General features: G+C 53.6%; 1 protein-coding gene across 4 annotated transcripts; it reads left to right on the forward strand.

The window, feature by feature from the left end:
• Positions 1 to 54: 54 nt before the first annotated feature.
• PTPN6 (protein tyrosine phosphatase non-receptor type 6) lies at positions 55 to 14,381 on the forward strand. Of its 4 annotated transcripts, none has more exons than XM_039874220.1 (16): positions 55 to 361; positions 4,769 to 4,891; positions 5,115 to 5,309; positions 7,821 to 8,010; positions 8,169 to 8,285; positions 8,391 to 8,504; positions 8,659 to 8,755; positions 9,127 to 9,206; positions 9,406 to 9,555; positions 10,566 to 10,697; positions 10,818 to 10,972; positions 12,964 to 13,031; positions 13,133 to 13,284; positions 13,381 to 13,472; positions 13,859 to 14,000; positions 14,188 to 14,381. In XM_039874220.1, the coding sequence occupies exons 1-15, from the start codon at positions 348 to 350 to the stop codon at positions 13,971 to 13,973; spliced, it is 1,794 nt and encodes a 597-aa protein (XP_039730154.1). In that variant the 5' UTR covers positions 55 to 347; the 3' UTR covers positions 13,974 to 14,000; positions 14,188 to 14,381. The 4 variants fall into 4 exon arrangements, with proteins under 4 accessions (XP_039730154.1, XP_039730153.1, XP_039730156.1 ...); XM_039874219.1 differs by having other exon boundaries at positions 56 to 361; positions 13,859 to 13,974; positions 14,188 to 14,380; XM_039874222.1 differs by lacking the exon at positions 55 to 361 and adding an exon at positions 4,517 to 4,680.
• The last annotated feature ends 639 nt before the right edge of the window (positions 14,382 to 15,020 follow it).

Raw genomic sequence — 15,020 nt, forward strand, 5'->3', positions numbered from 1 at the left:
TTGAGCTCCAAGTGGAGCTCCAGGTGGCTCCTCCCCTCTCAAGGGAAAAAGGCCCTGGACAGGCAGGCGGGCCCTGGACTCCCAATCCAGGAGTAGAGCTGGAGGGAGAAACAAGCTGCTGTGGGCAGTCTGAGACCAGCCCCGCCCACCTGTCTCTTCTCTGGGAACCGCTAGTCCAGGGGCTTGTCCCTGTGGTGCCATTGGCCTGGTGGGCAGCATCGAAGAGGAAGTGGCTGAGTTCCGAGCAGAGCTTTCTGCCTCACCTGGTTTGGGCCACGGCACAGCTGCGCCTCTGGCTCGGTCCTGCCCCTTGTGACCCTCTGTGACTTCCCCATCCCTCTGGGGAGATGCTGTCCTGTGGGTAAGTCCCTTGCTCCACATAAGTGCTACAGTCTCCTGTTAGTTTGGGAGGGAGGGGCAAGGCTCATGGTCACTCCTGAGAGGTATGTGACCATGAGTGCTGACCAATCTGTTGTTGCCCCCTGCTCTGGGTGGCTTCCTGTCACTACCCTCAAGTTTCAAGGAACTCCAGGCTCATTCATGCTCCTCGGGGGGCCTCCCCTCTTCTCTAGCACTTTTCCCCTGACAGATATGTATTCATTTTCACTATTGCATTTCTCTCTCCGATGTTTCATTCCCTGCCTCTGCCCTCTGCTTAGGACCTGTCTCCCTGGGTAGCCCACATCACCTGAAACCTACCGTGTCTAAAAGGCAAACCTGAGAAAACTTGCCTTCATTCCACTTTCTTTTAGTTCCCCTTCACTTCCCTCCCCTACATCAATTATACAACAGATACGTGTGAGTCTGTTATGTACCAGGTCCTTTTTAAGGTGCTGGCAATACTATATCTGACAGGACAGATGTGGTCCTTGCTCTCTTGGAGTTTTATTTCACTGGAGTTACATACTATACAAAGAACTCAATTAATAGGATAACCTCAGATTCTCAGAAGTGTTATTCAGAAAATGAAACAACTTCATGTGCTAGCAAGTGACTGGGGGTGCCAATGACATCACTAGCTAGAGGGGTCAGGGAGTATTTTCCTCAGCAAGTGAGCTGAGACCTGGGTGATGAAGAAGAGCCAGCCTAGTGCCCCTGAGCAGAGGGAATGACGAATGCAGAGGCCCAGCTGTGGGAACAACCAACCACACAAGGACAGCGTGCCTGACGCGGGGTAAACCGGTCGAGAGGGAGCCAGGGCCCAGGCAAGACTTGGAATTTGGATCTTATAGCGAAGACCTGCTTGGAATGATGGCGACTTGGTGGGATAGTCAGCCCCAAGTCCTGCAGGTTCTTGCCTTTCACTCACATCTTCCCTTTTCTATTTGTGCCGTCTCCCCCAGTGCACACCTCATCACCATCAACCCCTCTGACAGGGTTCTTATCTAGTCTTCTGGCCCCTGATCCCTTCCATATTCCTGCCATGGTCGTTTTCCTTTCAGGTGGTTGGCAATCTGGGTGCAGAATTTTTCCTTGGTTCCTCAGCCTGACCTCGTAGGACCCTCTGCCACAGGTCACAGCCTCTCAGGGCGGCTTTGCTGCAGGCAAGCTGCTCTGCTCACGCTCAGCACTGCTGGAGCAGTTCCTGTGCCTGCCATCTCAGTGCTGCCTCTGCGGGAGCTCTGGCTATTCGGCTTAACCTTGGGCGCTGTGCCAGTCCCCAGCCCACTGAAGTCTGCTCCAGCAATGTGGTTAGTGTACGGGAAAGGGCAATGGACTGGCGTCAGACAGACTTGGTTTGTCCACCTTCCCACTCAGTAGCTTGTGCCCTTGGACAAGTTTACTTAACTTTTCTGAACCTTACCTTTTAGGTCTAAAATTGGGCTAATAAGACCTACTAAATAGTGTTGGCATGTGGATTAATTTGTAATGTAAAAGCTGTTAGCACTAAAACCTTACTACATATCAGCTTTTTGTATCAGTATTTGGGAAATATTGTTAAGCCCATTTATCATGTATGGATGCTGAGGCTTGGATAAGTTCAATAACTTTCTAGAGATTATTTCCGCTTGTTTGCCCTTCTAGACTCCCTATCTTTCTGCTTATCTCCAACTCTACCTTCATTTCTCTGCTTCCCAAGTGAATAATTTGTTCTTCTGAATTATTATGCACTTACTTTTGTAACTCTCAGCTTCCTTGAGCCTGTTTTCCTCCCTTAAAAAAAAAAAAAAAAAAACCAGGGAAAATAATTCCTACATCACAAGGATGTCTGAGGCCCAGATGGGATTGTGTGTGAACAAGTGTTTTGCAAACCCCAGAGCACTTGTGGCAAGGTAAGGGAGGTGGTTGTTATTTATTTTCCTGTTAAGGGACAGCAGAGGCTGTATATCTTACATTGGTGTCTGTCTGTCTTTTGGGTTGACAACCTTCAGAGAAATTCCTATCTCTTCCACAGGTCAAGAGTTTTTGGGTGCCTAGCTAGTTTCTTCCCACCAAATGGGTTCAAGCCCCTGAAAGAGAGTGGACTGGGGCTGGGGTGTAGCAGGTGTTCAGTGCCGAGCATGGACCTGCAACTTCATGTGTGGTTAAGATGGTGTGTCCATGTGGGTGTTTGTACTGGACCAGATATATGTGTAGATGGACATGAGTTATCAGGTGCATGAAGTGGGACTGTGTGTGCATATGCGTGCATGTGTTCCTGTATATGACAAGCCGGGGCTTTATGTGTAGGACCAGGAGCTGGACTTGTGACCATGTAAGTGCATGGGTATTGATGAGCTCGTTTATTGGACACATGCTTTGTGTGAGGCATTGTGCTAAGCTTTGAACATTCTGAGGCAAGCAAGACGGGCAGTGGACCATGTGGTGGAGCCGACTGTGCAGATACTCTTCCTGCCCCTTGCTGTGGGAGGGAGTTCATGATCTTTCAGCATGGCTATTCAAGACTGAAAGGGTAGTCAGTGTTAGATCATGCAAAAAGCAGGCCAAGAAAGTCCTCCAGTACCAGAAAGAGGGGGAAAAAAAGAAGCCCTTTTTTTGGGCGGCAGGGGGAGAATAGATGTTTGATGTTTCAAAAAATGGCATAGTAGTCATCATAGGAAAAACAGACTTTCGTTGGGCTTTAATACTTTGCTATTTATTTTTCTTAGTTTTTATTGTGGTATGGCATCTATAATGTGTATGGATATTAAGCACGCAGCCCGATGAACCGCACATTAATACGCACCCATGTACACACCACCCAGGTCAAGATGTAGAACGTTCCCTTCACCCTAGCATTTTCCTAGCAATTGTTATCGCCCAGTTTACTTATTTCTGTAAAGGTAAAACATGCCTATGCCACAACTTTCAAAAAGGTATAAGGGAGAAGTCAACGTTCCTTTCAGTGCTCTCCTCTAGCCACCCAGGGTCCCTTCCTAGGGGAAGCCACCAACATGACTTTCTCGTTGGGCTTCTTTCCTCTTGTTTTGGTTGGGTGGTATTTGTGTTTGTAATTACACACCTGAAGCATCATAAGAGTTAGTGTTTAGAGCCTCTCAAGGTCAAACAGTCCTGAGACTATCAGCCATGGCAGGGACCTTGGCCTTAGCCCCCAGGGGACAGACCCTTGGTCAGAGTCCTGAGTCCAGCTGATTCAGACCAGACACACACTTGTCAGGCAGTTGTGGCTCAGACATAGTGGGGGTGGATCGAATAGGGCTGGTGGCTCTGCCCCCATCTGCTTCCCCCTCATCATTCTGTTTCTGGGCTCCAACTACATGGTTAGGACAGGCTGGGGGCAAAGGCTAGGGAACAAAAAGTAGAAAATGTGCAAGTTTGACAGGGCTGCACAGGGGCCATTTTGTCCACCCCTCTGCCCCAGTGGTACCTCTTCAAATATGTGTGTCGGGAAGGTGAAGGCACCCCTCCCTTTGTAAGCATCTGCAGATCTTGGCTATTAGGGACTCTCTCTCAGTGGAAGAGGAGTCTCCCACCCTCTCTTCTTTGAAGCTCTGAGGGCTGGCACATGGTAGCTAAAATCGGTGGCTTTAGAACCAGACTGTATTTCATTTTGGCACTGCCACTTACTGACGGATGACCTCAGGTAAGCTCCCTATACTCCCTGAGCCTTAAGTTCTTTGTCTATAAAATGGGAATTAAAAATAATACCTGCTTCATAGGGCTATTGTGAGGAGTAAATCAGATAAGGCTCGTAAAGGGTGTTATAGCATAGTGCCTGGCATACAGTGAGACTCCATTCAATGATGGTTGCCCCCATGACCATTATTATTAGCTTGGACCAGGGAAGGCTGTGTGAAAGCAGCTGGTGGAATAGGAAGAGATGGCATCTGACTGTGAGGGTTCACGTGCATGAAGCATGATCTTCACCGGGATGATGTAAGGCACATATAGGTCCTTGTTTGTGGAGAGCCACGCTCCTAAGGCCTTTGATGGCAGACATGTGGGAAGTGGGCCCTGTCCCCACCCCCATTGCCACTGTGCTCTGCTTCTCTTCCCTCTGCTCTAAAATGAGAAGTACAGTGAGTTTCCCCAAGGGGTCGGCCGCGCCCCTTCCTGTCCCCGCCCTACCCGGCTGCCCTAGTGGCAGCCCTGTAGCCAGGACTGCAGGGGTAGTGAGGTGGCCTGGGCATTGAGGGCCAATTTGAGGCTTTGCCACAGCGTCCTCTGCCTGCCAGGACTCCCCAGCACCACCTTGTTCCCTGTGCCCCCTTCCTCTTGGGGAGCCCCCAGGATGGTGAGGTAAGGGCCTGGGACCCACGGTAGGCAGGAGGCAAGGGTGCTGTGGAGCGCATGCGACCTCTCCTTACCGCCCTCCTGGGCCTCCCAGGTGGTTTCATCGAGACCTCAGTGGGCTGGATGCAGAGACCCTGCTCAAGGGCCGAGGTGTCCATGGGAGTTTCCTGGCTCGGCCTAGTCGCAAGAACCAGGGCGACTTCTCCCTCTCCGTCAGGTAGGTGGCCCTCAACTCTAGCCAGGGCCAGTATTCTGGCATCTCATTCCCAGTTCCCTCAAGGCAGCGCCAACTCCCCATCCCCCAGCCCCAGCGTGTCCCCTGTTCCTGTCTGTGTCTACCCCATCCTGTGTGTGTCCCATACTCAGGACCTCAGCCTATCCCTCACCCGTCCCGACCTCTACTCCTGCACCCACTGGCCTCACTGCCTGGTGCCCTGCAGGGTGGGGGATCAGGTGACCCATATTCGGATCCAGAACTCGGGGGATTTCTACGACCTGTATGGAGGGGAGAAGTTTGCGACGCTTACAGAGCTGGTGGAGTACTACACACAGCAGCAGGGCGTCCTACAGGACCGCGACGGCACCATCATCCACCTCAAGTACCCTCTTAACTGCTCCGACCCTACGAATGAGAGGTGAGGAGCTTCACTTCCGCCCCTAACTGTCAGTGCCTTCCCCATCCAGGCTCCTTCTCAGGGCTCTGTGGGCCTCTTTTCTCCATGTGACCCTGGGGCTATATCTCAGGGGACTAACCTCCCATCCTTTTCCATCAGTCCCTGAGAAAGGGCTCACCTCCCTGTCAGCTGGCAACCTAGGCCCGACTAGTGACAGGCTGCTCCTTGTGGCTGTGTTTCATAGCAGGACAGCTCTGTTGTTAGAAAGCAATTCTTCCTTCTATGGAACTGATTCTGCCTTCCTATAACTGTTCCCTCCTTCAGGTCAGGTTAATACAGTGAAAGGTGGCTGTTGAGGAGGAGCACAGGGACTAATATCTATGAGGACACTTAAAGCCTTATCTTGGTGGGGATGGGTCTGTGTATAAGGGCCTAGTACCTAGACATAGGGTAATACTCAAGGCATTTCCCTCCCATTCCTTTGGCTCCAAAGATATGGCCTCAGAGGCGGGCTGGCCGCTTTCCAGATGGTCTCCCTAAAGCCTAGATGGGAGAGAGGTGGGGGCACCTGAATACTCAGCATTGTAGGTGGCTCATTTTAATAGCTACATCTCAATGACAGTTCCTATTAAGGTAAAGGACAGCTGAAAAACTAGTTGATTTTTTTCCCCACACTCCTTAGGCCGAACCATCCTGCCCTTGTCCGATATTTGTGTGTTGATTGTTGAAATGATTCTGAACCTTGATTCTGTCAGTTTTTAGTCTTTCTGAGATGCATACCTCCCAACTTGCATCAATATTTTTGTTTAAGTCACTGATTAAAACTTAGAACTGGATGAGGTAAGGTGAAGGCCCCATGGCCCCACCACTGGAGACCCCTCTCTAGTCAACATGAAACTATTGATCCACTTCCTCTGAAGCCATGTCTTCTAGGAGTGAAGCCTCAGCATTGATGACCTTGCTCATGGTTACCCTCCTTAGTACTTTCTCACCCTTTTCTTATGCCCCACCTGTAACACACATGGAGTTTTTGCCATCCAGACCCTCTTGAACTTCTCATGTCGTCTCTCTGCCTTGCCCACAGCCAGGCTCTTCCCTGTGGGAGGAGAATGGGTTGACCAGACCATAGAAAAGCAGTAGGTTGTATGAAGCTCAGGGAGGGAAGGAGGAGCTGAGCAGACTCCCCTGGGGAGGGAGCTGAGGCCTGGGTTCACACTGCTTGAGAGAACCAGGAGAAGGACAGAACTAGGGCTGGGGACAGTCAAGCATTGAGGGACTCAAGACCAGGGAAGCTGAAGCTAAGAAGCCCTTTTGGTTACCCATGCCTGGATGCCTGGGCTCACCCCTGGCCCTGTGACTGTGCGTGGGAGGCTTTTTCTCCAAACCTCTCTGCCTGTGTCCTTGCCTTGGCTGCTGCCCTTCCCCCTCCACAGGAATTTGCATTTGTCCCCTTGATGGCTAGCTCTGTGTCTGTGGTCAGCCTGACATTTGCATGGAAACTTCCTCATCCTGGGGCCTGGGGGAAGAGGGTTAGCCCCCTCCCCATTGCCTGGAGGCCCTGGCCTGTCCCTGAGCGATGGGATGGAGTGTGGCCCAGGGGACTCCTGGACAGGTCAGGAGGCTCAGAGGTCTCCCAGCTGCAGTCTCCTCTGGGCTGGAGTGAGATGGGGCAGACAGATGGGCCCCCTCCCTCCTTCCCCCCATCCCTGCGGTTGGAAAATGCACCCCCCCTCCGGAGGTCCTTGGGCTGAGGAAACCTCACAACCTCACTTCTCACTCTCTCCCCAGAAGGAGTTTTTTGTTTTTTTCCATCACGTGGTTTCCTGTGGGGCTGGGCATTGTGGGGCTGCAGTTTCCTCCTGGGAAGGGGGTGTGCTTGGGGAAAGGTCCTAGTTCTGCTTTCTGCCCCTGTGAGCCCCTGTGAGCCCCCTCTGAACCCCTCTAAACCCCAGTCACCCCTACAGTCACATTATCCTGGGTACCCTAGAGCTCCCTAAACCACTTTCTTCAGTGGGTTGTCTGTCTCCCCCTCCTCTGTGGGGGAGTTCTCCCTGTCATGCCTCCCTGGTGACTTCCGTTTCTCCCATCTCCATCGCTCCCTGTGGTTTGGGCTTTGTCTGCATTTCTCTCGGCCTCTGTCCTCTTTCCCTGGCCTACCCGTGTCTTTCATGAAGACCCTCCCTGGGTTTCTCCCCTCCAAATATTCTAGATATGGCCTGCCCTTCTGCCTTTGTCTTAAACTTGCAGAGGTGGACCTGGTTAGAACTCCTGAGGCTTGCCTCTTATCAACAAGGGCTTCGGCCAGCGTACAATCACCAGCCTCAGTTTCCTCACCTGTAAAATGGGGATGGTACCTACCTCTTTGTGTTTTTGTAAGTAATGGACCTAAATATGGTGATGGGTTTGGAAGACTTTAGCATAGTACCTGGCTCCTTGCAGGTACTCAGTTTCCTTGTCCCTCTCTGAGAGTGTCTCTGCTCAGTGCCTGCCCCATGGCCCAGGATTCACCTTCCCTGATGCTGCCTTTTCTAGGTGGTACCATGGCCACATGTCTGGGGGGCAGGCAGAGACGTTGCTGCAGGCCAAGGGTGAGCCCTGGACATTTCTTGTGCGTGAGAGTCTCAGCCAACCTGGAGATTTTGTGCTGTCGGTGCTCAGTGACCAGCCCAAGGCTGGCCCAGGCTCCCCGCTCAGAGTCACCCATATCAAGGTCATGTGTGAGGTAAGGCAGCCGGGCAGTCGGGGAGGCATCCGGCTGGGGCTCTTGTCTGTGCCCACAGTATGGGTGGTGGTGAGGGTCAGCCAGGCTTCGGTCCAAGTCTGGGGTTCGAGGGAGGGAAAGTCAAGCCCTGCAGGGTGGCCTGACTTGGTACTCCTCAGGGTGAACGCTACACATTAGGTGGTTCGGAGACCTTTGACAGCCTCACAGACCTGGTGGAATATTTCAAGAAGACAGGGATCGAGGAGGCCTCGGGTGCCTTTGTCTACCTGCGGCAGGTGAGGGGTGGACCTGGCTGCCTCCTTCCTGCCCCTGAGCAGCCCCTCAGATGCCTAATCCTCTGAGCTCAGGAAATTGCTGACTCTTGCCCTCACCCACCGCAGCCCTACTATGCCACGAGGGTGAATGCGGCCGACATTGAGAATCGGGTCTTGGAACTGAACAAGAAGCAGGAGTCGGAAGACACAGCCAAGGCTGGCTTCTGGGAAGAGTTTGAGGTGCGGACTGGGACCAGCAGGGCGACTGGCGCAGGGTCCCAGGCAGACCCCATCCCCTCTCCCCCCACCCCTGTTACTGATCTGCCCCACGTTATCTCCACCTGCGACACTCCTCTTGGGGGCTGGTGCTCCATGGCCCCCTCTCGCCCTACAGAGCCTGCAGAAACAGGAGGTGAAGAACCTGCACCAGCGACTGGAAGGGCAGCGGCCAGAGAACAAGTGCAAGAACCGCTATAAGAACATCCTCCCGTGTGAGCACTTCTCCACCCCCCCCAGCTCTCAGGCAGACATCAGTACATCAGGACTCCGGCTGTAGCCAGCCTCCTGATCTCCAGGTGCAGCTACCCCTGACTCACACACACACACCAACAGAACCTCCTACTCCTCCCAAAAACTCTTCCAGCTCATCAGAGCCTCTGTGCCCTTCACCACTCCCCTTCTTCACTGAAACCTCCCCATGCCCCATCCCCATGCAGATCCCCACCCCTGCCCGCCCACAGCGCTCTGAGAGCCTCATGGCTTCTCAGACAAGAATGGCCTATGAGCTTAGGCGGGGTCTGATCTGGGCTGGTGAGTTCCTGCTGACCCGGGCCCTTCTCGCTTTCTCGCTGTTCTCTCTCAGTTGACCACAGCCGAGTGATCCTGCAGGGACGTGACAGCAACGTCCCTGGGTCCGACTACATCAACGCCAACTACGTCACGGTTGGTGTCGGCTGCCGGCCACATGGGAGGAGAGGCTGGGCCCTGGGGATTCCCCATCTCAGGGCGGGTACTGGGTCCAGAGATGCGTGGGCAAAGCTGAAGCCAATGACTTGGGTGGACGAGGGTGGTGGGGCAAAGGCTGTGTCATGGGCCAAGGGCCTCACAGTCTTGGTGTGTGTCTCTCTGCACTTGCTTCCAGAACCAGCTGCTGGGCCCTGATGAGAATGCTAAGACCTACATCGCCAGCCAGGGCTGCCTGGAGGCCACGGTCAACGACTTCTGGCAGATGACATGGCAGGAGAACACCCGTGTCATTGTCATGACCACCCGAGAAGTGGAGAAAGGCCGGGTAGGGCCAAGCCTCATGCCACCCGCCCCCCGATCCCCACACCCCTTCCCCAGCACTCACTGTCCACTATCATGAAACCAAAGAAATTTCGAATGCCAGGGCAGACGGGCACCTCGGAGGGCAAGTGTCCAATCCTTGTTGGGAAAATGAGGCACAAAGACAAAGTCTCGGATACACCCTGACTCCCAATCCTCTGCTTCCAACCCTGGGTTCTCCTGACCACCAGACCCAGGTTTTAAATGGGCCTTCTGCTTGAGGTGTTACCTGTCCCATGTAGGCAAGAACCCTTCCTGTCCCCTCGGCCTCCTAAATCTCTCTGGAGTCAGCCCCTCACTCTCAACCCTACATGGTAGCACCTTCTGTGCTGGAGTCGAAGTAGTCCCCTCCAAAGCTGCAAACCCTCCAATGGCTTCCAGTTGCCTTCAGGATAAAGTCACAGTTCTAAGACTTGGTGCTCAAGGCCTGGCGGTTTCTCTACAACACTCATTGCCTCCAACGGGCCAGGTTTTTTCAGGTTTCTGTGCTTTTGCACAAGCTCATTTTCTGCTAGGAAATGACTTCCTCTCTCTTCACTATCTCTGCCTGACAGACCCAGTTCATATGCTCTCTCCTTTATGAAGCCATCTCTGATTTCCTCCATAACTCAGAGGGAGAATTAGCCGCTCCCTCCACTGTGGTCCTGAGCAGTTCCATGTTCGCCTGTTCTCCTGTCTCTGTGAGCTCCTAGAGACACAGAGACGTAAACTGGGTTTTATTTGTGTTTGTAACTCCAGCCTGGTTTGCACAACTTCAGGTACAATGTGTGTGTCAGCTGATATTTATTGAATGACTAGGCGGCTGGTCAGGTCTTGCCAGTAGATCTTAAGACTGACTCTTGGCCAGTTTATCCATTCATCCAACAGATGTTGACTGGGCCAGCACCAGGGACTCAGGACCTGGAACAGGGCCTAGAGCAGCCTGTCCCATGCCTGCTTCTGTGCCTCATCCTCTATCTCTACCCTCCCTTTCAGAACAAATGTGTCCCATACTGGCCGGAGGTGGGCACTCAGCGCGTGTATGGACCCTACACTGTAACCAACTGTGAGGAATATGACACAGCCGAGTACAAACTCCGCACCTTACAGGTCTCCCCACTGGACAATGTGAGTGTCCTCCACCCCTGTCCCCTTCTGGGCCCTCCTTGGATCTATTCTTTTGTCTGGTTGCGGGGAATGGGGTGATGTGTGGGAGCAGGGGGCACTGACTCTATGTACTTGGCTCAGGGCAACCTAGTACGGGAGATCTGGCACTACCAGTACCTGAGCTGGCCTGACCATGGGGTCCCCAGTGAACCTGGGGGCGTCCTCAGCTTCCTAGACCAGATCAATCAGCGGCAGGAAAGTCTGCCTCACCCTGGGCCCATCATCGTGCATTGCAGGTGAGAATAATAATTAAGGCATTAGCAGTAATCATAAAAATAGCAGCTGACAAGTAAATACTGCTAAGTAATATGCACTACTCTAAGCAATTTACATATTAACTTGTTTACTGCCTCCCCCTTACCCTCCCCGTCTTCTGGGTTCTCTGATGGCTCCAGACCCATGGGTGGAGCTTAGCTTGAACCAGCCCCACTGTCTGATCCTGTTCCTGGGGTTGGCTTTCTCAGAGACCTCTCTGGATATAATCTCTTGTCCAAACCCTGCCAAATACAGATGAAGAAACAAGCCCAGCTACTTGCCGGATCACCAGCTGGTCAGGGGAGAGCTGGGACTGTTGCTCACGACAGCCCTAGGTCCCGGTACCCTCCCACCCCCGTTTTCTGGCACAGGCCCCCACTCAGCCTGTTTCTTCTCAGCCCCAACACCCTCCATGTGGGGTCAGTGTGGCTCCCATCCCTTCTCTTTTTCCATCTGTAGCCCTGGGGGGGGAGTTTCTTCCTTGCTGCTCCTAGTCTCCATTTCCCAGCCAGTGTCCCCCAACTTGGCCCCAGGATGTGTAGGGATGGGTGATATCTTCAGGAGAGGCACATGTGTCACTAGCTCCAGCGGGGACCCTCATGGTCATGATCAGGAGACCCCACTCCTGCTAAGTTGGGGAGGCAGGGGGTCAGCAAGGAGGAGCAGGCCTAAGGGCAGAGTCCTGCAAATGGGCTGACCCACCCGGGCTGGTCTGGGTGGATGCAAGGCAGTGGACACAGGGTCTGGGACAGAGTCTGCTGGTTTAAATTCCAACTCATCCACTCACTGGCTGGGTGACCCTGGATAAATTACTTTACTTCTCTGACTCTCAGATTCCTCATCTATAAAATCAGGATCTCACAGAGCTGTTGTAAGGAGTAAAGGAGACCCTATCACTGTGTCTGGAATACAGTAAACCCTCAAGAAGTGGGAGTGGGGAAGTAGAGTGTTCTCTTCTCTTCCCGCTCCCTCCATGTGACCCAAGCTGTATAGACCTTGACTTCCTTCTTCCCACCAGCAACTGCTTTTCCTGGGCCAGGGCTGGGTGCTCTGAATCTGTAGGTGCCCCCACATGCTGTCTCAGGGGCTGCTCTGTCTCCAGGGGCAAGCCTGTCACCAGGAACGACCCTCCTGCCACCCCCCTTCACCCCACACTTTTATCCACTTCTCGAAATCCCCATGGCCTTTATTTAGACGTTACAGGAAGGAAGTGGGTAAGGGGGGGTTATTTTTGACAATCTGGGTTTGAAATTAGCACGACTTGGCACCAGTCTGACAGGCCCAGCGAGGGGGTGGGCCTGGGGTCCTTGTGGGGTCATGAGGTTCTTGGGGTCTGTTTGCCCAAAGGTGGTGGCAGAGGGTGGGGGAATTCGGGAGACTTCCTGCAGCACCGCTCCTCCTTGTCTCCTGACCCCAGTGTCCCCTGCACCCACTGTCTCAGTGCTGCCCTTTCCCTGCCATCAGGGTCTGAAGAAAAAGGGAAATGAAGCCTTGAAGAAAGAAGCTCCAACTATAACTTTTAAAGGAGGGGAGAAGGCCTTGCTCAGGCCAAGGATGAGGGAGAGGGCCAGGGGAGGCCGGCAGGAGGGTAGTGGGTCTGGGGTTCCTGGATGTTCTGGGGTGGGCAGCAGCCACCGGCCAGAAATGAGAAGTTGAGGCAGGAAGTGGAGGAGTGTGGCGCGGGCAGGAGAGTGACGGCGCCACACTGGTGTCTGGGGGAGCCAGCATCTAGCACTTCAGAGTCAGGCCCTTCTCCACAAATCTCTTGGCCGAGGTGACAAGCATGGGTGCAGAGTTGGGCAAACTTCTGCCCCTTGCCTGCCTGCCTGCCCTGTGACCCTGGGCACATTGCCTCATCTTGTGGGAGATTCTGTTTCTTTATGCCCTGGCCATGCTGGGGCTGAGCGCTAGGACCCCCTTTCCTGGGGATGTGCTGACCTGGCCTCTGATGGCACCCCCCTTCTCTCCCCAGCGCGGGCATTGGCCGCACAGGCACCATCATTGTCATTGACATGCTCATGGAGAGCATCTCCACTAAGGGTGAGGGTTTCCTGTGGGGAATACAGATGGGAGGGTGGGTGAGGAGCCCCTCGGTGTCTACCTTTGCTTGGGCCTGAGGTCCAACTGCCATCGCTGCTCAGGGCTGGACTGTGACATTGACATCCAGAAGACGATCCAGATGGTGCGGGCTCAACGCTCGGGCATGGTGCAGACAGAGGCGCAGTACAAGTTCATCTATGTGGCCATTGCCCAGTTCATTGAAACCACCAAGAAGAAGCTGGAGGTCATGCAGGTGCGTGCCAAGCAGGGCCTGGTGGGGCTGGGGGAGCAGTGGGCATCACCTGGTCCTGCTGGGACCACGGCACTCTCACCGCATCTCTGCCCACAGTCCCAGAAGGGCCAAGAGTCGGAGTATGGGAACATCACCTACCCTCCGGCTATGAAGAATGCCCATGCCCAGGCCTCCCGCACGTCCTCTAAGTGAGTGATCCCTCCCTACCTGCCACTTCCTAGCATCCACCCCTTTCTTTCCCCTGCCCAACCCTCCATTTCTCCAGAGGACAAGTGTTGCTGTTGGGAGGACTTGAGTTCAAGTTCAAGCTTGGTTCTTACTACCTGTATTCACAAGTACTTCCCGAATGTCCTCTGTGTGGGGCCTGTTCTAGGTTACTGGTAGTATATTGGTAGCATGAGATGGATCCTCTGCTCCCAAGGAGCTTCCAGTCTAGTGTAAAGGTTGTGACCACGTCTCTTCCCTTTGCTGGCCTCAGTTTGCTCTCCTGGCCCAGAGGGGGCTGCTGGTGCTAGGTAACTGCATTGTCTCCTGACCTGTGCCAACTGCCCACACTTGCCCACCCCACCTGCAGACACAAAGAGGATGTATACGAGAACCTGCACAGTAAGAACAAGAGGGAGGAGAAGGTGAAGAAACAGCGCTCAGCGGACAAGGACAAGAGCAAGGGCTCCCTCAAGAGGAAGTGAGGTGGGCACCGTCTCAAGGTGGCCATGGTACAGCTCCTCTACTCAGGGCTCTCCCTGCCCTGCTCCCAGTGTCCCTTGGTTTCTAGTGCTTCTCCTGGGTGGATGGGTGGCTGCAGCCTCACCCTGCCCTTCCCAGCTGTCCCAGACCTACTCTTGCCCCCCACTTCCCAGGTTCCAGCCACCCGCTTACTCCCTTACTCCCTTTTCTCTGCAGCCTCAGCCCTGATCCCTGTAGAGGCCTCCAGTGAACACCCACAGCCTGAACCTAGGAGCTGCCTGCCCAACTCTATTGTAATTTAAATGGTCCTGTTCTCACCTCCCTCTCCCTGACCCTGTATATAGCCCAGCAAGGCTCCAGCCCAGGCCAGCCCTAATTCTTTTGTAAATAAAACCCCTAGGATCACTGTGTGTGTGGGTCTCTAACTCTGTGCTGCCTGGAGGGAGGTGCAGAGGGAGTGGAGGGGGAGGTGGGCAGGGAGTGCTGCGTGGGTGCACATGAAGGTTCCACCTTCACAATCTGACAGACCTGGTTCTGGACTCTGCTTAACACACTAGGAGTGTGACCGTGGGCCCGGTTCCTCAGTCTCTTTCCTTAAAGTGGAAGATGATCCTAACAAGGTGGTTGTGAAGATCATCGAAATAAGGGATGATGCCGGCGAGGGCAACTCTGACTCTTACTTGCTTGCCATGTATCAGGCACTGTTTGGAAGACTACGTGTATTAATTCAATCTGGGCACCTGTATCATTCCCATTTTGCAGTAGGGGAAACTGAGGCACAGATAGATTCAATAATTTCCTCGAGGTCACAGGATTATTGAGCAGTGAAGATTTTAACTCAGGCTGTCTGGCCCCAGAACCCATACCCCTGAAGATGCAGCTAGGGTCACCTGAGGGGGACACGATCAGGTGCTGACTTCTAGGTCCAAGAGCTAAAAAGATATAAGTCCAAGAAGCACAGGATGTCCCTGGCTTCTCCCCGCTCTGGGCTCCTGGTGCTCACAGGAGCACCCTTCTCCCTTCGCTAGGGCTGTTGCCACCTTTATGCT

The sequence above is a fragment of the Pteropus medius genome, unplaced genomic scaffold (assembly GCF_902729225.1).
Source record: "Pteropus medius unplaced genomic scaffold, Ma_sr-lr_union100, whole genome shotgun sequence".
Lineage (NCBI taxonomy): Eukaryota > Metazoa > Chordata > Mammalia > Chiroptera > Pteropodidae > Pteropus > Pteropus medius.

Bases quoted from the DNA above. Each gene is read 5' to 3' on its own strand.
- PTPN6 (XM_039874220.1), top strand. The intron at 8,505-8,658 runs GTGCGGACTGGG...CTCGCCCTACAG, and splicing joins GCTTCTGGGAAGAGTTTGAG to AGCCTGCAGAAACAGGAGGT. The intron at 9,207-9,405 runs GTTGGTGTCGGC...ACTTGCTTCCAG, and splicing joins TCAACGCCAACTACGTCACG to AACCAGCTGCTGGGCCCTGA.